At 46.9% G+C, this 26,961-nt stretch overlaps 2 protein-coding genes across 2 annotated transcripts; both read left to right on the forward strand.

Moving 5' to 3' along the window:
* Positions 1-6,827: 6,827 nt before the first annotated feature.
* Positions 6,828-8,870, forward strand: LOC123072207 (uncharacterized). The gene is made up of 2 exons (XM_044495774.1): positions 6,828-8,267; positions 8,504-8,870. Exons 1-2 carry the CDS (start codon positions 6,950-6,952, stop codon positions 8,542-8,544), a joined length of 1,359 nt encoding a protein of 452 aa, XP_044351709.1. The 5' UTR covers positions 6,828-6,949; the 3' UTR covers positions 8,545-8,870.
* A 3,221-nt stretch (positions 8,871-12,091) lies between these two features.
* Positions 12,092-20,309, forward strand: LOC123072208 (uncharacterized). Its single transcript, XM_044495775.1, has 11 exons — positions 12,092-12,250; positions 12,324-12,488; positions 13,221-13,352; positions 13,427-13,557; positions 15,818-15,934; positions 16,589-16,738; positions 16,829-16,885; positions 17,022-17,204; positions 17,532-18,574; positions 18,761-18,797; positions 19,717-20,309. Exons 1-11 carry the CDS (start codon positions 12,199-12,201, stop codon positions 19,720-19,722), a joined length of 2,073 nt encoding a protein of 690 aa, XP_044351710.1. The 5' UTR covers positions 12,092-12,198; the 3' UTR covers positions 19,723-20,309.
* Positions 20,310-26,961: the final 6,652 nt, after the last annotated feature.

The following is a 26,961-nucleotide window of genomic DNA, read 5'->3' on the forward strand; positions in this document are numbered from 1 at the left end:
TTGTAAAACTGGCCGGCGCGTTGATGTAAACCGGACCGCGATACACGCGTCCGTGAAACTGCGCGGCACAGCCGAACGTGCCTCCGTGGTATAATACCACCCCTTTTTCTTTTAATAGCCGTCTTGCATAAAAATATTATAAGCTAGAGTAACTGTTGTCGAATAAATTAACATGTATTGATAAAATACATTGGAAGGATAACACCTGATTTGCCAGGACAACAGAGGAGACGTCTGCGTGGGAGGCCGCGTGGGTAATGGCTGACAAGGTAAGGTGCCGGTCCAGTCTGCCGCCAGTAGCGGCAGAGACACTCGCGAGCAATGGCCAAGTCCTTCTCTGAATTGTGGATCTTGTTTTTTTAATCCTGTTCGAGCCCTTCTCCAGGTCGTAGCTGCTCCTTCTTTTTTTTTCACGCGTTCACGCAATTGTAGCCAGCCAATCCAATAATTTCCTTGTTCTTTTCCCGATCTACTAGTACTCAAACAGTACTATCCTTTTTTACAGTACTGGTGGAAGCGCTTGGGGGCTCTTTTGATTTGACTCGGGCTTCAGGCCAGAAAAAGTAGTGACAATGACTGATTTGACCTATCTGCTTCACGTGCACTATTATTTTTTCTTTTTGTATGGTAATACATGTTTCATTTATACCAGCACAAACGCCCGTGCGTTGCATCGGGTGAAAAAAAAACCCACACTTCCCTAACCCAATTGCTCAAGACCCCCTCTCATTCCACGACACAACGCCAGGCATGATGGGATGAATAAACTCTTTGAAATCGGCTGCCATGAAAATATATATTGTAGAAAAAATATGCATGTATTTCGGTTTTCAGTTCATTTGTATTCGCCCCACAGGTATGTCACAAAAGCTTTAGTTGGTGCGGTGGCTAGCTTGTCGGGTGAATAAAGTGGAGGTCCACAGTTTGAATCCCAGGTGGCTCGCTTTTTTCTTTTTATGCATTTGTCGCCCGACCTCTCGCGCGAGGTCAATCCAAATGGGCCGGCCCAGTCGCTCGATTCCTATGTGAACGGACGTCTTTTTGACGCAGAATGCGTCAAAAGCAAATCCTATTTGGCGCTACAGGCGCCCGTTAACGTGTATTCTGCAAACGGGCACCTGCAGCACCCCGTATTGGGCCGGCCCGTTACTGCGTACTCTATTCCGCAAGAAAGAAGGGAGCCGTCGTTGCGACTCGAACCACAGACCTATTGGATTGATGTTCGATAGTATAACCACCACGACACACAATATGATCTGATAATATTCAACTCTTTCTTTTTATGCATTTGTCACCCGGCCTCTGCGCGAGGTCAATCCAAATTGATCGGCCCAGTCGCGCGATTCCTATGCGAACAGACGTCTTTTTGACGCAGAATGCGTCAAAGGCAAATCCTATTTGGCGCTGCAGGCGCCTGTTAACGTGTATTCTGCAAACGGGCGCCTGCAGCACCCCGTACTGGGCCGGCCCGTTACTGCATACTCTATTCCGCAAAAAAGAAGGGAGCCGTCGTTGCAACTCGAACCATAGACCTGCCGGATAGATGTTCGATAGTATAACCACCACGAGACACAATACGATCTGATAATATTCAACTCTTGCTTTGCTTTATTCGTTTCTTTTCTTTTTTTTCCTTTTTTCTTTTCTTTTTTGCATTTTTTGTTTCTTCTTCTTCCTGGTTTCTTTCCCTCACTGACTTTGTTTTTTTCTTAAATACGTGAACATTCTCAAATTCAATGATTTTTCTTAAATTGATGAACTTTTTTTTCAAATCTATGAACTTTTAATAATTTTTGTGAACTACTTTTAAAAATTTATTATTTTGTTTCAAAATCGATGAACTTTTTTCAAATTCGATGAACCCTTTTCAAAATCTTTGAACTTTTTTCAAATTCAATGAACTTTTTTTCAAATTGGATGAACTTTTTTTGCAAATTGATGAACTTTTTTTCAAATTTTTGATGAACATTTTTTAATTTTTTGTGAACTACTTTCTTAAGTTGATGAACTTTTTTCAAATTGGTGAACTTTTTTTTCAAATTTTTGATGAACTTTTTTAAATTTTTTGTGAACTATTTTTGTAAATTGACGAACTTTGTTTTTAAAATCATTGGGCTTCTCTTGAATAGGGCGATGTTTTTATGCATGTTCATGAACTTTTTCTGAAATTTGTGAGGTTTCATTTTTCTTTAAAAAAATCATATGTTTTCTCAAAAAAAAAATGGGCCGGCCCTAGTGGTTAGCTGAACACACGTAGGTAGAGCAGGTAGCGAGTTCTTTATATGGGTACAATATGCGAAGTATTGGATAATGTTGTTTTCGTATCCTACAACACACAGTGGCCTTTGGCGCGGTGGTTGTTGTGCGGGGAGAAGCAAGTTTAACAAAACCATGTGGGTTCGAATCCCAGCTCTAGCGTATATTTTCCATGGTTAATTTTCCTTTTCACTTCTACTTTTAGAAGTAGCTGCTGGGCCGGCCCGTTAGGCTGCGCGCGCGAGCACCAAAAGGGCTAACCGACGCTTAATGTGCCGAGTAGGAGCTCCCTGCGTCAAATACGTGCTCGCGTGATTCCCGGTACTACTACCACCTCGCTTATATATTTTAAATTCAAACTGAAAGCGTAAATTCATAGAAAGAAAGCGTATTGTGACGGTGAACCCGGAGACCCAATCCGTGCTTTATTATTATATAGGGGGAGATAGAATAAAGATCAAGTTACAAGGCACGTAAGTACCGACCATACATGACTGAAAAGATAGAAAAATCCTATACAAAATACCAGCGTCTGTCCCTTTCCTTCGACATCATCGAAACGACGACCAAATGGTAAGAAGACAGATCACCTCTTCACCCAAGCTCGACGCGGGTCCATCGCTGATCAGCAGCTTTACAGACCTCCAAAGTAGTTTGCCAAAAGCAAAACCATAGCCGTTGAAAGAATCAGACCAGGGCAACATGTCCCCGGACACGCCATCGAACTTCAGAACTGACACCCTCGCATGACGACGACGTCGGAGAAGGAAACCAGAACTGCCCGCCTTCGACCACAGACCCAACACAAGATACTACATCTTCCAGCTGTCACTTGTGTAGACAACCGCCTGCGCGTACTTCTGAACGACAAAACCTCCCTGCTCCACCATGACGTCGGAGACAACGCCACAACAACAGGGACAGAGCAGAATGAGAGACATACCTGATGGAGTCGCCGCCGCCGCCTCGCCAACACCATCCATGAACCCTAACACTGTCGATCTGAGGGATCGACAGAGATACGATGCCATCAACTCCGAAACGCCGCCATGAAAGACACCACCGATGTGGGAGTGGAGTTGAGGCAGATTTATTCGTCCGGACGCCGCTTCCACCACCCCAACGACACACCACGACCTACAAATCCAAAACCTAACTACAAAACGAAGGAACGGGGTCCCCCTCCCTCCTGTCGCCGGAGCAGCGGCCGAAGGGAGAGGGGGCCAGCGCACCGGCTGATGGAGATCGGAGGAAAAGAGTCGCCTCGCCCTAGTCGCCTGGTGGCGGCGGCGGCTAGGGTAGGAAAACCCACTTGTACTCCATGTAGAGGCAGTAGCTCTCCACGTGCACTACTACTTGAAGTAGTACCTTTCCTTCGATCTTTCTCCATGCTCGTAGAAGTAGCAGTAACAACGTACAATGATACGCCTTGGGACTTGATGCGAGCGCCCGGATGATTGTTTCTCAGATCCAACTTGCACTAGTAGCACTTGGTCCTTTTAAAAAGTTGCCAGCAAGCCTAGGGTGCCACGCCATGCAATAGCGATGCTCTGAGTTGGGTTTGGACTCGGACGATAGAACCGTCAAAGTCTTTCGGTCTCGGCGAGTTGTACGTCGTATCGATTGATTTCAGATGCAAGATTTCGACCCTCAACGACAACGGAAATTAATCCAGCCCCGACGGATCATCTGGTGGTGTGCGCTGGCACATAAATGCGACCCTAATTTTCTCCTTTGATCTTTAAATCTTGTATACGTCGCTTTAACTGTTTGTTGATGATGTTGTCTTCTGCGCCGACTTTTTTTTCATCCAGAAAATTGCGAACTTCTTGATCCTTTTAGAAAAATCCCTTCAAAAACTCAACACCACCGTGCGCAAGCCCCACGGTGGGCGCCACAACTGTCGTGGAAATATCACGCCAGATGTCCTAGCAGAAGGACTTAGTTGCGAGGCCAACACATCTATGCGGTAGCTTGAGAGGGGTTGGCCGAATCGAGAGACACAATGCAAGAAAAGGATTTAGACAGCTTCGGGCCCCGAAAAACATCATCCGATAATAGCTCTACATGTTGTTTGTGGCTAGGTCTCATTATCATCACGAGAGAGTCGCCGTAAACCGGCTCTCCTCTAATTGTGTCTAGCCCTAGAGATTGTTGTTTGCTTGTCCCTCTTTGGGGAGCCCTGCCCCTCCTTATATATGTTGAAGGGGCGGTTTACATGAACTGTTCCTAGTTGGATTAGGACTATTCTATTACAAGTGGAGTCCTAGTCTTGCTTCCTTTGTAGGAGAATATTACTTATGTCTTCCTCTTAAACCGGCCTACCATAACATGAGCCGACCTTTCATGAACCGCCCGTTGGGCCACCGGGTCTTTGTCGCTCCTCTAACCTGCCTGCGGGATCACCAATAAATCATAAATCGCCAGGTTCAAGCGGGTCGCCAGTGAATCGCCAAGCTCCAGCCGGGTTATACTTCTGGCCGGGTTATGCCGCGGGGTATATCCCCGACAGAAAGGAAAATTGTTTTTTTCCCTTTTGCTAGAGGTGCAAATTTATTTTTGCGTGAGGCACAATCATGTCTCTCGAAAAGGAAAAAATGTGTTTTTTCTCTTGTGAGAGGTATGGATTTACTTCTTGTGGAAGCACGGATTTGCTTTCGTGAGAGGTACAATCACGCCTCTTCGGAAAGAGAAAAACTTGCTCGTTTATTGAAACCTATCAACATGAGATCTAGTTTTAAAGACCTGGATGGAAGAGAGGTACAATCACGCCTCTTCGGAAAGAGAAAAACTTGCTCGTTTATTGAAACCTATCAACATGAGATCTAGTTTTAAGGGCCATTTGCATTTCTCTCCCTAACTCGAACCACCTAATCAGATATACCCCTAATTCAAAAGCCTGCTCAAAAATGCCCCTCCACCATTATGTGCCTTTACAGAAATGTCCCTCCGTGCCGTTTCCGTCCAGTCAAGGCTGTTTGACCGCTCCCGTGCCGTTTCTTTGACATTTTTGCCCCTCCTTCCTTAAGTATAAAAAAATTCTCTCCCTCTCTCATTACCTCTCACTCTCACTCTGCCTGACATGTGGGCCACAGGACCCACTGTCAGGGTCAACGCCGGTCCTTGTGTGCCCGTGCGTGAGAGGCTGACCTCGCCGGCGGCTCGCCGTAGGGGGCGGATGGCCGCGGGAGGAGAGCGCGAGGCACGCTGTGTAGCCGCGTCAGGCACGGTTGGCATGCTGGACGCGGCAGGCATGCTGTCCGCGGGAGAAGGCCGCACGGTCGAGCTAGCCGAGGTCGGTCATGGCGGTTTGCTTCGGGCAGTGCGCTCCGGGCACGGAATCGAGTGCGGGAAGATGGATGTAGGGGCGCAAGCTTTCCAAGATGACGACACAGTGGTCGGGTAGGTCAAGGGGGGATCGGGGCAGCCGAATTTAGGAGGGGAAGAGCGACGGCCGTGGTGGATCTCGAGGTCCCATGCGTCATGTATAGGTGGCCCCAGGCCTGATTGAACGTGCAGGCCGGAGGAGAGGCGCAAGACGGAGCTCATAGACATGCTCGTACCTCTCTATCTAGCCTCCGGCCACGGTGGCTAGCAACGACGTCCTTGGCAGAAGCTCTGGACGCTCTCAGGCGTACTTCGAGCACTCGTTATAGGAGATGAGGAGGCTTGGGGAGTGGGCCAAATGGAGTTGCAGATCACGTAGAACACTAAACGCTCATTGGAGTGGCACGGGAGCATCGGCTCCGACGATAGCTACGGGCGGCAGAGTTGTGTCGGAACCGTCCCCATCCATGGCGCCGCCATACGCCGCCGTCCGCCTTGACCTCCACCCCCCGCCCCGCCAGACCACCTAGAGCCTGTCTTGTGGCCCTCACATGCAGGCACGCCAGGCCCTCGCCGGCGACGGCCACCGGAGCCGCCAAGCCTCGCCATGACCAGGCAAGGGCCGGTGTTGACCCTGAGAGAGACGGGGCTGTGAGAGAGACGGGGCTGTGAGGGAGAAAGTTTTTCTATTTTTATTATGTCGGTTGGGTCCACTTGTAAGTGATAGAGAGGGGTGAGTTAGAGAAAGAGTTTTCCATTTATTATTTAGAGGAGTTGGTCCCACCTGTAAGTGACACATGGAGTTAGGGGCAAATTGTCCACCAAAGTTCAGATAGCGGTCAAACCCCTTTGACCGGACGAAAACGACACGGAAGGGCATTTCTATATGTGCACTTAACGGCGGAGGGGCAAATTTGAGCACACTTCAAAATTAAGGGCAAATGTGAGTAGCGGGTTCGAGTTAGGAATACAGATGTAAAAGACCCTAGTTTTAAAGACCTGGACGGAAGGAATCCAAGGGTAAAAACAATTTGAGATTTGAACACATGATTTTAGATAAAACGTTTTTGTTAGACTATGATTTGGTCTACTGTTGGACTTGTGTTACTAGTCCGAGCTAGTCGCACGCTCCATGCATCCACCGCCCTTGCATGGCGCATGCAAGGCTGTTAGCCACACTTATCTTTCCATCCATCTAGGATCGATGGTTAGTATGTTTACATGCGTGTGTATCTCTCTCCCTCTCTCTCATGTACTCTATTATATATTACCCCACTGTGGATGAATACGAATGTGTGTGATGCATTGCAACCCCTAGCCTATCTTCTATCATGGTATCAGCTTAGATCTTTCCACTGCTTCCGCCATGGACGCCGAGGCCGCCGCCGCCACCGCCGCCACGGCTACGCCTCCGGCGCCCTCCTCCCAACCTCTGGGCTCCATCCCGCAGCCCCCTCCTCCACCCCCTCCTCCCTCCTCCGTAGTACACACGCCTCTCCCTCTCCAGACTGCGCCGCCGGTCGCCAGCTTCCCTTCTGCGGCCTATATCCACGCGATGCGCGTCGAGAGTGCCCACATCAACCTCGGCGTCCGCCTCGATATGAAAGGGGCCAACTACTCGACTTGGCGTGGCCTCATGCTTGAGGTCATCGACCAGTACGATGTGGCGGCTTGGATCGCGCCGGACTTCACCAACCGTGCCGGCGACGTGGCGTGGAACATCGTCAACAAAGCCGTCAAGCGCTGGTTCTACGGCTCCATGGTCACGGAGCTCGCCGGCTTCGTCCTCAACAGAGAAGCCACGGCGGCCGAGCTGTGGTCCTCCATCGAGTCCTTGTTCGTCAACAACAGGCGCTCTCGGCGCTTCCAGCTCACGGCGGAGCTCTTCGCCGTCAAGCAAGGAGACGCCCCGGTCTCCTCCTTCTGCGCACGCCTTAAGGCCGTCGCGGACGGGCTGCGGAACGCCGGCAAGGTGCTGGACGACGATGAACTCGTTGTTCAGCTCCTCCGCGGTGTCAACAAGGACCGTCATGAGATGACTGCAAAAATCATCGAGAAATCTCAAACTCCTGTTCCCTTTGATGTTGCAGTTGGTATGCTCCTCCAGGACGAGATCGGTGCTGACTTCTCCCCCTCGGGCGTCTCCCACACCGCCCTCGCCGTCCAGCAGCATCCACCTGCCCCTGCCTCCTCCTCTGGCGGGCACGCCAGGCCTCCTGTGCCCGGGCAGGGCGGCCCCAAGCCTGGTACTCCTTCGCCAAACCAGGGGAACAACAAGCGGCGCCGCTACACCAACAACGACGGCTATCAAGGTGCCGCCAACTCGCCACCGCCCTGGACTGGGCACGTGTACGCATACCCCGTCTCGCTACCGCCTCCGCCTCGTCCGCAGGGGATCCTCGGGCCGCGCCCAGCTCAGGCCTACACGGCCTACGCGCCGCTCCAGTACGGCGGTGTGCCGTCCGGACCGACGGGCTATGGGGGGCGTCGTATGGTTCGGTACCGTACCCGGCCGCCCCTTCTGGCTGCACCTCCGCAGCCGCACCGGCACCACACCACGCAGGCTTTGGATGGAGTGGATCAGGCGGCGCTGATGGGGGCTCTCCACAACCAGACGCTGCAGAACTCCACCAACGGGTGGATCGCGGACTCAGGCGCTTCTTCTCACATTACCTCGGACCCAGGTATGCTCTCGCCGGTTACCCCGATCACCAATTATCCCCCTGTATACGTTGGAAATGGACAACCCATGCACGTCACACACATAGGATCAGCCGCACTTGCTAATCCCTCCCGTCCTCTCTATCTTCAGAACGTTTTGGTCACTCCTAATATCGTCAAAAACCTTCTTTCCATTCGTCGCCTTACTACTGACAATAATCTTGCCGTAGAGTTTGATCCTTTTGGTCTGACTGTGAAGGATTACATCACCAAGGCGGCGCTGCACCGATGCAACAGTAGCAGCGAGCTCTACCCAATCTTCGCCAACAATGCTTCGAGTGACGCCGCCGTTGCCTTCAGCGCCACCGTCTCTCGGCTCACGGATCTGTGGCATCGCCGGCTCGGCCACCCCGGCGCCCATACTTTTTCCAATAAAGGGTTTCCTTCATGTAATAAAAACTCTGCTTGTGTACCACTTTGTCATGCCTGCCAGTTGGGCAAGCACGTTCGTTTGCCTTTTTATCCATCACGTAGCTCTACTAGTGCTGCTTTCGAAATAATGCATTGTGATCTCTGGACAGCTCCCATCTCCAGTGTTTCTGGCAACAAATACTACCTTATCATCATCGACGATTACACTAAATACCGGTGGACGTTTCCTCTTGTCCTTAAGTCCGACGTGCATGCTATTTTTCGTTCGTTCCATGCTCTTGTTCGCACCCATTTTCATCGCACTATCGCCACATTCCAATGCGACAATGGCCGAGAGTTTGACAACGCTAGTAATCGCGACTTCTTCCTTCCTTTTGGTACGACCATGCGTTTCTCATGTCCTTACACGTCTTCACAAAACGGCACTGCTGAGCGCGCTATTCGCTCCACTAACGACGTTGTACGGACCCTTCTAATTCAAGCCAACATGCCGCCTAAGTACTGGGCTGACGCCCTCTCTACTGCCACCCATCTTCTCAATCTTCGGCCAACCAAAACCCTACTCCGATCTACTCCTCACGAGGCTCTTTTCTCTCAACCTCCTACGTATGATCACCTTAGGGTTTTCGGATGTCTTTGTTTTCCCAACATGTCCGCCACTGCTGCCCACAAGTTGGCACCGCGGTCGACGGCGTGTCTCTTTCTTGGATATCCTACGGATCACAAAGGCTACCGCTGCCTTGATCTCTCTACACACCGGGTTCATATCTCTAGGCACGTTGTTTTCGACGAGACCGTTTTCCCGTTCGCTAGTCGCCCTCCTGCGAAACCCTCTATTGCTGATCTTTTTCCCGATCTACCAACCGGCCCTAGTTTCCCAGCTAGTCCCCTCCCACCATTTCTTCCTAGCCCGGTAGCAAAACCAGTCAGTCCCGCTTCGTCCACGCGAGCGGCCATCCCGTCCTCTCCCGTCTCCTCTACGGACGTTGCCACACCAGCCACTACGCCCAGCCCTTGCTCCCAGCCTAGTTCATCTAGCGAACCCAACCCAATGTCTACTGCACCCAGCCCTGCCTCGGCGAGTTCTGTAGGACCGGCCGCCTCGTCAACTCCCGCGCCAGCTAGCGCTAATCCTTCCCAACCTAGCACGCCTCCACGACCACTGCCGCCCCATGCAGTCGCTGTTCAACCCCCCGCTAACCCACATCCCATGCGTACGCGTGCTAAATCCGGGTTTACCCTCCCCTCTCGCAAACTTAACTTTCTTGTCGACGCTCCTAACATTTCGCCCCTACCTCGCACTTATCGTGCTGCCCTTGCCGACCCTAACTGGGCTGCTGCCATGACTGATGAGTACCAGGCACTCCTTCAGAATGACACTTGGACACTTGTTCCCCGTCCTGCTGGCTCTCACGTCGTCAGCGGGAAGTGGGTTTTTCGTGTCAAGTATCATTCCGATGGAACCCTTGCGCGCTACAAAGCACGTTGGGTTGTCCGTGGTTTCTCTCAGACCGAGGGGATCGACTACGATGAGACCTTCTCACCAGTCGTTAAGCCTAGCACCATCCGTGTCGTTCTCACTCTCGCCATCTCAGCCTCTTGGCCCGTTCACCAACTCGATGTCAAGAACGCCTTCCTCCACGGTCACTTAGCCAAGACTGTCTACTGTCAGCAGCCTCTCGGGTTCGAGGATCCTACTGTGCCTTCGCACGTGTGTCTCCTTCGTAAGTCTCTCTACGGTCTTAAGCAGGCCCCGCGCGCCTGGTTCACTCGCTTCGCCGCCTTCCTAGTGACTATAGGATTCACCGCCTCCAGATGCGACACCTCCTTGTTTATCTACCGTTCCTCGAGTCACACTGCCTATCTCCTCTTATATGTCGATGATATCATACTAACTGCGTCATACTCCAGTTTCCTTCAGTATGTCATTTCTCGTCTTCGACAGGAGTTTGCCATGACTGATCTGGGATCTCTCTCGCACTTTCTCGGAGTCTCTGTTACCCGCTCTTCCTCCTCCCTTTTTCTCTCGCAACGGCAATACGCGCTCGACATTATCCAGCGTGCCGGCATGTCCGAGTGTCATATTATTCGTACCCCCATCGATTCCGGCGCAAAGCTTTCCGTTAACACCGGTGACCTTCTTGACGCTGCTGACGCTACCACCTACCGCAGTCTCACCGGTGCTTTGCAGTATCTCACTATCACTCGCCCCGATCTATCTTACTCCGTTCAGCAGGCGTGTTTGTTCATGCATGCGCCTCGCACCTCCCACCTTAGCCTTGTCAAACGCATAGTTCGGTATGTTAAGGGCACTTTAGATTTCGGTATGCACATTACACCTTCTACCTCCACCTCTCTTGTTGCGTACTCCGATGCCGACTGGGCTGGCTGTCCCGACACTCGTCGTTCCACGTCTGGTTACTGCGTTTATTTTGGGGATAATTTGGTTTCGTGGTCATCCAAGCGACAGCTAACTGTTTCCAGGTCCAGTGCGGAGGCTGAGTATCGCGCCGTCGCTCATGCTGTTGCCAAAACTACATGGCTGCGGCAACTTCTGCAGGAGCTTCACCAGCCAGTGTCCAGATCCACTGTTGTCTATTGTGACAACGTGTCTGCTGTCTACATGTCTGCTAACCCTGTGCAGCACCGTCGTACGAAGCATATCGAGATTGACATTCACTTTGTGCGTGACAAGGTTTCGCTTGGCGAGGTTCGGGTTCTGCATGTTCCAACTTCTTCACAGTATGCTGACATTTTCACCAAAGGGCTGCCAACCACGCTCTTTGCTGAATTTCGATCCAGTCTCAACGTCCGGCAAGCCCACGTTGACACTGCGGGGGGCTGTTAGACTATGATTTGGTCTACTGTTGGACTTGTGTTACTAGTCCGAGCTAGTCGCACGCTCCATGCATCCACCGCCCTTGCATGGCGCATGCAAGGCTGTTAGCCGCACTTATCTTTCCATCCATCTAGGATCGATGGTTAGTCTGTTTACGTGCGTGTGTATCTCTCTCCCTCTCTCTCATGTACTCTATTATATATTACCCCACTGTGGATGAATACGAATGTGTGTGATGCATTGCAACCCCTAGCCTATCTTCTATCAGTTTTGAATAAATCAACCTAGAAAAAGATAAGACTCCCGAACCACGACAAGTGACACGCATGCAGTGCGTCATTTGTCATCGATCGTAACATAAGAAGGTTTTCTTTTTTTTTTAGATAGAAATTCATAACATGAGAAGGTGGCAGTGATCTTTGCAAATAGTATTTCTTATGATTTTGGGGAATCGTGGATACCTTTTTTTTTGAGGAATGGATACCAGTGAGCTGACTGGGCCGAAGCGCAGCGTGCTGACTGGGCCAGACCAAGTATTCTAGAGACCCCGTCGGCCCGAGTTCCTAAACCCGCTCGCGCACCTCTCTCTCGGAGTCGGAACCCTCCCTCTCCTCTGAACCCTCGAAAAAAAAAACCCTCGTTCCCGTCGCCGCCGTGCCGTCTCCCGTGTGGTCGGGAGCAACATGGAAGCTCTCCTCGCGGCGGCGGGCGCCGGCGACCTCGAATCTCTGGAAAGTACGTCCCGATTTCGGTCCTTTTTCTTTCCCCGCCGCCTCCCCGCTTCCTCACCCTCTGGATCGCTGTGCAGATGCCATTGCGGGGCTCGACAACGAGGCGAAACGCGCGGCCGCCGCTGCGCGGGACTCCGAAAGGCGTACGGCGCTCCATTTCGCCGCCGCCGAGGGCCACACGGGGGTGTGCGCCTATTTGGTCCAGACGCTTGGGGTTGACGTCAACCCTAGGGACCTCCATGGTATCATATTCTTCTCTGCTCTATATCCGTGCATTCGCTCGAATTTTAGATCCTTGCAAGAACGCGTTCCAGCAACGGAATACGAGAGTAGTCGCTCATTCTGCTATACATTATATTCGCTGCATCTTTCCCACAGAATATGAGAGTGACCACACCTGTCACGCCCTGCTATGGATTTGGGGATAACCAAGGGGAAAACTTAGGGTTCTAGGGAGAAAAGGGACGAACTCCCCATTTCACTATAAGATGCAGGCATTTGTTTAGGTTTGAGAATGATCTCATCAACCAGGAATGCCTTTGCCGGATGGGTCACATCACTTATGTAGTGCAGCGACAACGGTAAGAAACGATACAGTACACTGTAAGAAATGATTACAGTAAAGAAACGGCACAGCGACAACGGCAAACACGACGAGCCATGTGAGCCGCCCTGGCCATCCGTTAACTGAATGAGAAGAGGCACTTGACTGAAGAAGGGCTTGAGCCTGACAATTCCCCCGTGGCTGGATACCTTCTTCATTCCGCTATACATCTATTCGTTGCATCTTTCTCAGTCAGCCACAGAATATGAGACCACAGCATTGTCAATCTACTCGATTACCACATCTTTTTATTAGCTTTGTTCATACGATCGGCACGTTTTTAGCTTATTGATAGCAACTGGAAGGGCAGTCATATACCCATATATATTGAAATGCCCATATATAGCCTGACATATCAATATGTTTCCAGGTGAAACTCCGCTCTACATATCTATCAAAAATGGTCATGTTGGAACAGCCAATTTGTTGCTTACCAATGGAGCAGACCCGCGTATTAAATCTCTGCTTGGAATCACAACCCTTCACCAGGCCGCAATTAGGGGTAAAATTATGCCATGTGCATGCCCTTTTTATAACATTCCCAATCTGATATTTATGATCTGTTCCCTTTTACAGGAGATCTAGAACTTGTGATGATTCTGCTCGAGAATGGTGTAAAACTTAATTCTCACTCTTATACGATGGGAACACCACTTGCCTGCGCTGTTAAATCTGGTTCATTTCCTTGCTTCGATGCTTTAGTTAAGGTACACTTTTTTGTTGTCAAAGCTAGCATAGTGGCCCCTGCAAGTGCGCGTGGGCATCCTCTTTATCCTGTTTTATTTTGCGAATAAAGTTACTTTTTATAATATATATTTAATAATATGCTATTGAAAACATGTAATTTGGTAAAATTTTCATGTCATAACTGTTGGAGATTAATAAGATTATTTGATCCATGGACTTGCTACGTCATATTGTTGTAATATCATCCGCCAGTTTTTTCTTGTGATTGGAAAAGCAAATAATTGTGTGGGAAATTGTATATCATATATATTGAACCGAACCCTTAGTTCAAACTATGAGGTGGAGATTAGAAACAGTCATAGGCACATACATCGGGTTATCAGATATAATTCAGTGAATAAGTCCTCACTTTTAGTAATGTACATATCACACAGTAGATATTGCAAGAAAAGGATCTAATTAAACAATACATAGAGAAGAGATAGATTGATAAAACTTAACTGGAATTACACAATGTAGCCATAAGCACTGATTTTCTGTCTACACCATCTTGCACGAGAAGAAGTGCTTGCAAGGTTATAGAAAGACGAAAATAGTGTTACCTTCTAGTTAAGAGCAAGTAATCAGAGCCTAGCTACCTCATTAAACTAAAAAATACAATATGGTGGAGAACCACAAGGAACACTTGGGATGTGCGTTGTTGCATGAATTTCAAATATAGAAGTGTCAATCTGGTAAGATTGTTTGATAAGTGTTAACCACTGTCTGGGACAGTGGATTATACTAATCCACCTCATCAACCAGAATTACATAGATAATACATCTAGTGTTTCCACATTTATCAAAATGTCAGACTTGATAACCCTCCATGTTTCAGAGCTAGTAAAATGGAACATTCCTGACATGAGAAGACTTGATAACCCCTCATCAACCATCAAGGAAAAATTTACCTGTGTATACATGAAAACACCGAAAGTTCAGTGGTAAATTTTACCTTCCATCACCTTAGGAAAAAAATTACATTTTTGTTCAGCTCATAGTACACATAATTTCCTTTTCTTACAAATGATAGATATGAATGGCAATATGTTTGTTAGTGTATATCACAAGGAAAGTTATGAAACTCTTGTTATTTATCTAGAAATCTTAGCTTTCCCTGCCCCACCACCACTAAGTGGCTACTGCAATCCATGTCCTGCTGTCTTAAGCTTCGACTCCTACTATTTATTTTGTAATAAGTGTTTAATAGAAAGCTATCATTGTAAGTCATTCTGAGATGGCTCAAATGTCTCATCGTTTAAGGTTAGTCAATTCATACTAGGAAATGATCTTAGACTGCAGAACACAGACAAATGGGAAAGATCAAAATGGAACTTATAGTTTTAATAATTAGAGAAGACACTGTATAGGTAATAAAGTATTGACAAATGTGTCTGGAACTGTAAGTTACTATAAGTATTGACATCTTAAAATATGTACCAATATCAATAAACTGTCACCCTTTTCCTTTCTTTCAAAGCGCCGTTCTTGCTTAGATGCTAACAATCTTGAGACTTCTTTTCATTTGAAATGTGGTCTCTCTGTACTGTTAACCGCAAGTCACATTATTCTTTTCAGGGAGGTAAGTTTCAAACCATTTTATACAATATAAGTGTACATTAATGGATTGATTGTAAGGATTGTAACTCTTGACCAATCTGGGGTGTATATCCAAACCATACATAAATATTAGGTTGGGAAGCAACACATTTAATGTAGATGGTAAGCAAGAGCACCAGGGAATTTTTTTCAAACTAACATGACCATTACGTTGGTAAAACATACTTGGAGCCTCTGATGGTAACACTTGCACGCTACTCCCTCCGTTCACAAATATAAGATGTTTTGGGTATTTCAATATGGACTATATATGGACTGAAATGAGTGAACAAACACATAAAATGTGTCTATATACATCTGATTCAGAAAACAAGTTAGAACATCTTTATATTTATGAACAGAGGGAGTATTTCTTCAGAAGGAGTATTTATAATCCAGAAAGCCCAGCTCGATTTGTTCTGCTCCTTCCGTTACAGTCATTTTTGTTCAGATACTTACACTTTTGGGACTTATGAATCTTTGTTTCAAATGTTTACTCTTAGCAGCGAGTCATCCATTTTTAGCCTTTTGGTGTCGATGAAAATAGTTTCATTTTTGTAGTTAATCCCTCTGTAGATTTCTCATTTCTGTAACCATATTGTATGTGCTTCCTAAGACCTTACCTCCCTTTCTGCAACATAGGTAGGTGCAGCCCCAGAGACTATGAAATACCCACTACATGATGCGGCAGAATGTGGCAGTACTGAAATAGTCAACTATTTTCTTGAAGCTGGGTATGATCCAAATAGCTGTAACGAAGTAAGTTATATATTTCACATGATTTTATTCATGCACTTCCATATCCCAGTTATGCATTCACAATTCCTTCTTGACTTGCCCATGTTTGTGCATACTTGCCAAGGTGAGGAAAGCTGTGACAAAGCAAGTAGATGAGGGTCTAACTAGATCTTTTCTGTTTTTCCTTATCCTTAGTTTTCCATGCAGAGTAGCATTTGAAATGACTACATCACCATGAGGAGGTTCTAGCTCAATGAAGTTACCAACACGACATTGCATTTTGCAATTGGCATAAATGTAGCAGGCAACTAGGTTCATATAGCAGATCGTTTGGTTAGATGCCCTAAGATCAGACGTGAGGCTTATCGTCTTAGTACTAGCAACTCACAGTCGCACAGATTCCACAATCACATGCACGTGTCAAGGGAAAGCCTCCACTTGCATATTCACATATTGACAGATTAACTTTGTTTGCTTTTCTATGCAAATCTGAAGTCATCTTTTGCTTTTTAATTGAAAGTATTCTACTTTTGGGCAGTAATTTCGGATTATTGATGCAGCATGGTGAAGCAACCCTTTCATGTTGTACAATCACTTGTCGTTAAATATTGCATATTTTTTGCGGAGCCAAATGAAACTGATCTTTGAGTGGCTTCTGTTTTTTCTTTCATATAGGCTGGTTTGAAACCAATACAAATCGCTGCATCCAAGAATAATCTCGCAGTTGTGGAAGTCCTCTTTCCACTTACCACGCAAGTCTCAGATTTTCCTAACTGGACTGTTCCTTGTATAATGGAGTATGCAATGCGCAAAAATGAGGAAATGGTATTTATTACTAGTTTTTCTTCCAGGTTCATTAAAATCTTTTACAATGTTAATTCTTGGCCAACACAAATATTTAAATACGGTTTTCAGGCGACAGATCAAGCACATATAGAAGAAGCTGATCCATGGAGATCCCAGTTTGTTAAGGTATGTTGTAATGGCATGTTATGCATTTAAGGCTTCAAAGATTGCTGTGCAAGCATTTCATGTGGGGCATGACATATGGTTGTGCACAGGTGTGCCTTTTGTGTTCATAGAAATGACTTGTTGAATGCTATTTCAGAGGGCTGCAAAGGAACTGTCAGATAAGGAAATTGAACAGGAACTTGGAAGACTGTTAGTGAAAAACGAGAATGAATTCTTCAAGGAGTGGTCACCAATGAAAAGGAGGTTGTTCTATGAGTCAACCTTGGTTAGACCCACCAGTGTCAAGCAAATATCTGACCATGACGGTGCAAAAATAAAGGTAATGTACATACTGAGCATGAATCATCAGTTCAACACTACTCCCTCCATCCCATAATATAAGAACGTTTGTTAGCTTGAAAAACGACGTTCTTATATTATGGGACGGAGGGAATAGTAATAAACCTGTGGAGCAAACAATCTTTAGAGCACATAGATAATAAAGTTGTATTTACCGTGAATTCAATCATAATGTTTAGCTATACAGCAAACATGAACTACACTTGTTCTGTTTGTTCTCATTAGAGGTCCATATTATATGCCCTTTTCCTACCTTTCATGAGTACAAATTTCTTCTAACCTATTTCTTTTGATATTAATATTTCAGAACAGCGTCATTTTTGATTTGACATACGACAACAGGGCCCAAAGCAGCTATCTGAGAGCGATCAGCCATTATCGAGCTTGGCATTTTTCTGGTTCAGATCTAATATATGAAGTTGGTCCTGAACGGAAGAAATTCTGCGTATCAAGAAAGGACCAAACCTTCGTGTTCTGGTTTCGGTACTTTGAGCAAGATGTAGGACTTGTGATTGACGGACAGAGTGTGTGGGTAGAGGGTATTCTAAGGAGAAGTCGTGCTGAAGATGGCAAATATTCATATCGCCCATCTATCCAGTTCAATGATGCTCGCAAAGAGGGAAGCAGCAGCCACAATCAACAGGCGCCACTTTCAGATAAAAATGCAACTCCATACATTGTTGATACTGGCTTGATACTGGCTGATTATGGAGGCACCTACGCAGGTGCTGTCTCCAAAATGAAGGTATCACTTCGCACGACTCGCACTGCAGTTGTTGCAGTTGCTGGTCATGACAAAAAAGAGTCATTACATAAGAATTGTCATGTTGCGTGCGACAACCTTGTGTTGTTCGCAACAGAGGCTGGAAAAAATCTTTGGGTATTTCAATATACCATGCATTCCCTTGATCCTAAGCTGCAAATGCCGATTTCTGTTCCTTCAAGCTTAGATGGCACTGTCACCAATCACGAGCAGGTATCTAGAAGTGTCTTGTCAACGCTTGGAAAAGTAACAGGGAAAAAGATAAATGATCTTGATAGAGGTGGATACAATATTGTCAAAGGTGCTGTATTCAGGACATTGTGGCAATGCATCAATGCATATGTGATCTTGCGTAGAAAAACTGTTTTCAAGACAAAGTTCTTTCTGAAGAGCAAGGACTCAGAGTACAGGACTCAAGTGAGAAACAAGCCACAGGGGCAACGCAATGAAACTACTGAAGAATTCAAAGAAAGGTTGCGTGAAGAGAGTTTGAGAACAGGAACTCTCTTTGATGCTAAATCCCATGCTGGTGTCAACTGCTACAAAGATCCACGTTGTTCTATGCCGCCAATACCATCAAGGAAGATGTAAGTACTTCTCATGTACTCCCTCCGTTCGGAATTACTTGTCTCGAAAATGGATGTATCTAGAACTAAAATACATCTAGATACATCTATTTTCGCGACAAGTAATTCCGAACGGAGGGAGTAAGCCTCAACTTATCAGTCTGTTCTGAGTTCTGACACTGATAGTTGCACTGTTTTTTTTTTCAGGTGGTATCATTCAGATGAGCTGTTTTACCATTCTGAGGTATGCGTTCTGTACTTCCTTTTGATTATGGTTTTCAAAGCTGTCAACGCGGGGACGGGGGGGGGGGGGGGGGGGGGGGGGGTGTTATCGTGACGAAAGGTAGTGATGGCATGTACGGGTGTCCTCTTTTTGTTCCTTAGACTTTATGTCTGTTGGACCAAACCGTCAGGTCAGCGATGATTTTGACACCATGGCGTCATGCTCAACATTGTGAAACACTTTGGCATTTCTAGTCTCTTGTAATTTCCAGAGAACAAGGATGAGGATGAAATGCTAGACGGTGACTGGTAGCTAGCCCAAGGAGATTCGGTGAGGACCAGATGTCGACAAATTATCTGGTGCTTGGAAGAATACCAATCATACGCCACATTCTACAAGTAACACGGAATGTGAAGAGGCTGTGTTGATCTTCAGTACCATTAGGGCACCGAGAACATGCAGCATTGGTCCGCAGGTTTCTCCGAAGGAGGTTTTGCTTGGTGTTCAGCCTGTCAAGGTGGAGCAGCCAGCCAAATATGTTGACTTCGCTTGGCACTTGCGATTCCCAGGTAATGTCCAGCTTTGGGTCGCCCATTTGGGAAGAGAGGCCCACATACGCTCCCTAGTGATGAAGCTTGCTCAATGGAGGGTCCTGGCATCCGTCTGTGCAGAAACGGTGACACCCTGTGATTGGGATCTGAGAAAGAAGTTGCTCGGCAGCAGCTCGTGTGAGTGGCTGTGATGGCAGCACGCCAGATGAAGGGTACTGTTGCCGTGCGAGGGGGATGGGCCACTGGTGGGTGGGGGTCGCCATCGTCTGAGTCTTGCTCACGAGTTGGTTATATATATTGTGTGTGTGTGTAAACTAGCGTAAAAAAAGTGTACGTAAGCTGCCTGTGATATGTATATATATCTAACAACCAGTATGGCTTGTCTGCAGGAATAAGTGAAGCTTAGATGACGGATCTCAACTACAAGAGCAGGAGTTGGTTTGTAGGGAGTATAAGATCAGTCTGAGGTCAGCTTACGTTGAGAGAAGAAATGCCATGCCAATCATCAGCCAGTGTGCGTGCGCTTCAGTGAAATGAAAGAAAGACATTGTAAATTACTAAATTGAACTGATACAAGCGGTACTTCCTCCTAGTAGTATACTCCCTCTGTACCACAATACTTGTCGCAGGGGGAACTTGTACTGGTTTTCTCCCAACGACAAGTATTTCGGTACAGAGGGAGTAGTATATGTAGTAGTAGTGAAACATAACCAACTATAGGAAGTAGGAAGTGCGTGGCGCTCGAAAGGAAAGCATGTTTCATCAGACAAATCTGCTCGGTCATATTAAGTGGAGTGGAGTACCATCAGTAGCACAGTAGCAATCATCATAGGTATGATAACTAAGTGCGCTCTTATGTCTGTGCTGATGAGTGGCAACTTTGTTAAGTTTGTGTGGCTGGGTGTTGCCGACTTGCCGTTGCTGCAGCTGCAGCTATCCTTTAGTTTTCTGAACCTAAGTGGAGATGCTGCATTCCAGTGTCCGGCCTGTTGTGTTAGGTGATGTCATCGTCATATTTTAACTCTACGTGTGTTTGCCCAATTTGGGTTTGGTTATTTTCCTTCTTCAAGTGGCATTGCATTTCATTGTTAGAACAGACGTTACTGGCATGAGCACAACATTAAATCAATTCATTTTATTTTTCAGCAGCATACTTATACTAGCTATAATGATTCGTGCACCAGATTACCTCTCCTCTCCCTAGCACTACTGATTCAGCTGTTTACTTCCCCAGCAAATTAATTGTTCAGACAAATTAACAGCAGCCTTGCATACAGGACGACGCAGTTCCACTTCCAATTAATTTTGAACCTACTCTCAAACTTGTGTTTCTTTTGCTGCCTCGTCATGCACAAACAGAAAATCATCTTGTTGGATCAATAGTAGAACTAACTATAAAAATTATACTAGTAGGAGTATTACCTAAAGAAAGCTACTCCCTCCGCAAAGAAATACATAGTGATCTAAAGGCTCTTGTATTTCTTTACAGAGGGAGTATATGCATACAGTTGAGTGTTGCTGCAGCTTCTCGTTGGTTGAGCCGACGATGGAACTGACCGCAACATTGAGAAGAAGCATGACGTCGCTAGCTGATCCTGAATGCGGGTGTCACAAGGCAGCATGGCGACAGAAAAATGTTTGCCCTGGTCTTGTTTTGAAGCCCTTGTCGAGATAAACACAATGGTTTTTTTTTTCTTTCCGTTTTGAATGTCAGGAATTACTATCAGTTGATGTTTTTCTTTTTCGAGGATAGCTACCTAAATAAGTACTCCCTCGGTAAAGAAAGCAGTGATCTAAATGCTCTTATATTTCTTTACGGAGAGAGTACAACCATGATATCAGGTGGTACATTCAGGTGGGCTTGTTCTGCTCTAGCTCTTTTGCAATCAAGGCACAGCCAGTTTCAATGATCAGCGGAGCGGACCATGATACAGGGGCAACGGCGACCTGAGTCCAATCAAGATTGCTTGGCACTCTTCCTCTTCCACTGATCTGCAGACGATCAATTTTTTTTTTACTCACAGAGATAAACACCAGTCCTCTCCTTTGTGGTCTCGGGCGACAGCACCAGCACAAGAGTTTCTAGTTTCTGACAGAAACGCTGCATCAGCGTTTAGTTTTATTATTACTGTACCCTCAGGCGGCTTCTCCCACTGCACAGGCAAAGCTGAAGCTGGCTGATTCCTGGGACGTGCGAGTGATGCGGCCGACAGAGACCAGCTCTTTTTGCCCTTATATTCCCAACGTCCGACAGAGATAGGTTTTGATTTCCTCTTCACACGCGACCGGGAAGATAGGTTTTGATTTCCTCTTCACACGCGACCGGGAATAGCGCCGATCGCGAGATTGCTTCCTTGCCGTCATGGTGCACACAGTTGTCCCCGAGGAACCAGGCTCTCCACAGCAGCAAAAGTATTCTTCTTCTCATCTCTGATTTTTTTTTGGTCCGGTCGAATTTGGAGCCACTCTGTATGCCTAAATTCTTTCTCATCCGGCTGTTCCCAAACTTTCCCCAGTAGCAAATTTTAGAGCATCTCTAGCAGACCCCTTAAAACTACAAACTGTAAAACTCGGATAAAGGAAAAAAGGCATTTTAAGGGTCCGTTTTAGCTACGGCCGAACAGATACCGTAAAACAAACTGTAAAACTGGGATAAAAGGTCCTTCCTCCAGCCCAGCCGGAGTCACCCCTTCCCCCAGCCGGCCGCGCCGGTCGCGCCTAGCCCTGTCGGCCGTGCCCGTCGCCCGTCGGCCGCCGCCGCGCCTCGTCCCCGCCAGCCACACCTCGTCGCCCCGCCGGCCGCAACCCGTCGTCTGCCAGCCACGCCCATCCCCGCCGGTCGCGTCCTGTCGGCCGTGCCCGTCGCCCGTCGGCCGCCGCCGCGCCTCGTCCCCGCCAGCCGCACCTCGTCGCCCCGCCGGCCGCGCCCCGTCGTTTGCCAGCCGCGCCCATCCCCGCCGGTCGCGTCCCGTCGCTCGCTGGCTGTGCCCTGCTCCGTTGCCGGCCGCGCCGACCGAGCCGTGCCCTTTGCCGGCCGGGTCGGGAGGATTCTGGCGGCCAGGCTGAGGTCACGGGAGGCCACGGTGAGGTCGAGCTCGTCCAATTCAAACCGACGGTGATCGATTCCAGTGTCCAGCGGCCTTTGCAGTTGTGCGGTGAAGAATTCCGGCGAGTTTCGGACGGATTCCGGCAAATTCCAATATGCTTGGTCCGCATAAAAAACAAGATTAGCTGATAGATATGTTGCACCAAGATTGTCACCAAAGAGAGGCCGACTTTGGATGATGTACATCCAATTCTCTTAAAATATTTTGGACCAAATAATCTCAGCAATAGCATTGGCTAAAGCTTTATATTCAGCTTCTGTGCTTGAACGAGACACGGTAGCTTGCTTGCGAGCACACCAAGAGATAAGATTGCTCCCAAGAAAAAACTGCAAAGCCTCCTGTTGATCTTCTGTCATCAGGACAACCTGCCCAATCTGCATCTAAAAAAGCACTTACCAACATTGAGTCTGACTTTCCAAGTTTAAGGCCACGAGTCTTTGTTCCTTGTAGATATCTAAGTATTCTTTTCACGTCTGTCCAATGTACACTAGTGGGGCATGTAAAAACTGACAGACTTTTTATTGACTGAGAATGAAATATATGGTCTAGTCCATGTTAAGTATTGTAAAGCCCCTACTATGCTCTTGTACCTGGTAGAGTCTTCTGCACCAAGAATCTCCCCATCATGAAGAGATAACTTTTCCAAAATAGATAGGGGCTGGCTTGCACCCCTTCACGCCCACACGCTGAAGCACACATCTTCCACATATCTTGCCCGAGACAAAACAATACCACTGCCCATATGTTTTACCTCAATCCCAAGGAAAAAAATGAAGATCTCCCAAGTCCTTGAGTGAAAAGTCCATGCGCAAATCTTTTAGCAAAGCATCAACTACCTTGGAAGACGAGCTTGTAACAATTATGTCATCAACATAGATAAGCATAAAAATAGTTATCCCATGCCTATGATAAAAGAACAAAGAGGTATCTGCTTTTGAAGGAAAAAACACAAGAGATTGTAACTTGAAGGACAACCGAGAATACCAAGCCCTTGGTGATTGTTTCAGTCCATGAAGTGGTGACTGTGTGCTCTCATACCCAGGAGGTTGTCTCATGAAGACTTCCTCTTCCAGAACACAATGCAGAAACGTGTTCTTCACATCTAGGTGTTGCATACACCAATTTCTGGAGATTGAAACTAAAAGGATTAATCTGATAGTAGTAGCTTTGACTACTGGACTAAATGTGTCCTCATAATCAATACCATATCTCTGTTTGAAACCTTTAGCTACTAGACGTGCCTTATACCTATTAATAGTGCCATCAGATTTTCTTTTTACCTTATACACCCACTTACAGTCAGTTATGTTTATGCCCTTCATTGGTGGAACAGGACCACATGTTTTATTCTCCATGAGAGCTACATATTCTTCATCCATGGCCTTCTTCCACCTCGAATCAGCAATCGCTTCTTTCAGATTCTTTGGTTCACCTGTAGCACAAAAACCACCCAACGAATACAACCATCTTTATATTCTTTAGGTTTAATTATACCACTTTGTGACTGGGTAAGGGAACACGTTGGGGGTGAGAGCTGGTCGTGCGAGTTGCTGCTGAAGTCGATTTGATGTAGCAGAAATAACATCCGTAGAATCGCTATGCAGCGAATCAGAGGCCGCCACTGTTCATGGGAAGGTTGCTGTTTGGTTTGTGACTAACTTTGCCAAAGGTTGCCACACATAAGGATAGGCAAGTTTGATCAACTTAGGTGAGTGTTTGGTTCAAGCCACACCTTAGGCAAAGCCACACTAGGGCCCCATATGACATACACACAAAAAGTGTGACAAGATTCCCTTAGGCTTGCCAACTTGTGACTCTCATTTTGATGAATTAACCTTAGGCAAGCTTAGCAAAAATGTGTGGCAATGCAAGGCCTAGAACCAAAAAGCCCCAGAACCAGCGTCGTCGGGCTCCATGTCGCTGGGCGCGTCCTGATTGGCAGGCATGAACTCCATAAACCGATGGGAGGCAAAATTATTTTGTTTTGACCCTTTTCATGTAGTTTAGCAAGATCTGACCCCGGTATGAAAAAAATCGAGAATTGACCCGTTTGACTACCGCCGGAGGCCCTGGCGGTAGCTTAACACAGGCTACCGCCGCCACGCCTGGCGGTAGGTTCCGTTGACGGTCATCTGGCCGTTAACGGGCGCTGACGTGGCAAAGGGCCCTACCGCCGCTGACCCTGGCGGTAAGCGCCAACACCCTACCGCCGAGGTCTCTGGCGGTAGGGTCCTGGAGGATAAGGTTTGTGGGGCCCACTAACCACCCACCCACTCCACTCATCTTCTTCCCCGAGCTCTAACTCTCTCCCCCTTTTCTCCCCCACCCAAGCACCCACTAGACCCCCCTCCATTGCTTGGGATTTATCTCGTGGATCGTGGGCATTTGCATCACCCAAGGTACCTCTCCCATCCCCCCTTCATTTGGTTGGTTCAAATCATCTACTTTTTTTTGGAACCAACTAGTTTTGCAAGCCCTAGTTCTTCCTCTAGTTTTGCATTTATTGTGCATTTATGGTTGGCCTAAGTAATTTGTGTCAATCCTTGTTGTGGCAAGCTAGCTTAATTGTTAGGGTTAGGGGTTTAGTTAGGTTAGGGTTAGGGTTAGTGCTATGATTAAGGTATACTAGTTGTTTGATTCAAATTATATATTTTAGACAGTTCATCCATATGAAATGGCCGGTCCATGGATGACTCAATTTTGTTCCATTGTTTTCAGATGGATAAACTAGTGAATGTGCATTATTTGGACAAGGCGGCTTTCATGGATGGAAATACCGACGAAGGGGAGGAGGCCATGGTTTTTGACACAAGCCCGAGGTATGATGATATTGTCGTGAAAGTGAGAAGCGTCCTCAATTGGATTAATCCAAGTGATGGTGTGAAGCTTATTGGGCGATATGATGTGGGAGTGGGAGTAAAATCCCGATTAAAGAGTATGCCCATCACCTCTCAATTGCATTGCGATGTGTATAAGGAGAAAGTTGAGGGATCACAAGACAAGTCACTTGAGTTATTTGCCACAAAGGTTGAAGTTCCTCGGCCACTACTCGACTTGAACAGGAACTCCCAAATACATGATGGTGTCGTGGTGTATGACCACAATGCGGGTAGCCAACCACCAAGTAGCCAACCAAATGAAGAGGACATCAATGCTAGAGCCATAGTTCTTCTAGGTGATGATCATGTTGGAGATGAGGCCGTTGCTCATGTCGACGAACATGCAAATGTTCATGTTGATGAAGATGCCATTGCTCATGTTGATGGAGATGCTATTGCTCAAGTTGATATGTATGCGGAATAAGAAGAGATTCATTACATTCCCACTGGTGACTTGGATGCCATTGTGCATCAACAAGACATGGACTGTAACCTCCCTTATAGCCGTATGTGTAGTATGAGTTAGATGATGAGGGTCCACCAGAAGAATTGGATGAGGATGGATTCACGGCACAAGAAAATCAAGTCTACAAGAAGGTCAATGGCAAGGATAGCTCTTTGTTTCGTGATCTTAGTCTTGCCGACAAGACTGTTGTTGATGGCGGCATGATACATCTCCAATATATCTATAATTTTTGATTGCTCCATGCTCTTTTATTATCAATCTTGGATGTTTTATAATCATTTTATATCATTTTCTGGTACTAACCTATTGACATAGTGCTAAGTGCCAGTTCCTGTTTTTCCATGTTTTTTACATCGCAGGAAATCAATATCAGATGGAGTCCAAATGCCACGAAACTTTATGGAGATTTTTTATGGACCAGAAGAAGTTGGGCCCCGGTTGCACCTGGGGGGAGTCCCGAGGAGGGGACAACCCACCAGGGCGCGCCAGGAGGCCCAGGCGCGCCCTGGTGGGTTGTGCCCACCTCGGGTGCCCCCCAGACCGCCTCTTTGCTCTATAAATACCCCAATATTCCAGAAACCCTAGGGGAGTCAACGAAATATTCATCCAACCACCGCAGAGTCTAAAACCACCAGATCCAATCTAGACACCATCACAGAGGGGTTCACCGCCTCCATTGGTGCCTCTCCGATGATGCGTGAGTAGTTCTTTGTAGACCTCCGGGTCCGTAGTTAGTAGCTACATGGCTTTCTCTCTCTCGCTAAATTCTCAATACAATGGTCTCTTGGAGATCCATATGATGCAACTCTTTTTGCGGTGTGTTTGTTGGGATCCGATGAACTTCAAGTTTATGATCAGTTATATCTTTTTATATCCATGAAAGTTATTTGAGTTTCTTTGATCTCTTATATGCATGATCTCTTATAGCCTCATATTTCTTCTCCGATATTTGGGTTTTGTTTGGCCAACTTGATCTATTTATCTTGCAATGGGAAGAGGTGCCCAGTAGTGGGTTTGATCTTACGGTGCTTGATCCCAGTGACAGAAAGGGAACCGACACGTATGTGTCACTGCTACTAAGAATAAAAAGATGGGATCTATATCTAACGCAATAGATAAACGGATCTTGTCTACACCATATCATCGTTCTTATTGCATTACTCCATTTTTCCATGAACTTAA

Source organism: Triticum aestivum, chromosome 3B, assembly GCF_018294505.1.
Source record: "Triticum aestivum cultivar Chinese Spring chromosome 3B, IWGSC CS RefSeq v2.1, whole genome shotgun sequence".
In the NCBI taxonomy this organism is placed as follows: Eukaryota; Viridiplantae; Streptophyta; class Magnoliopsida; order Poales; family Poaceae; genus Triticum; species Triticum aestivum.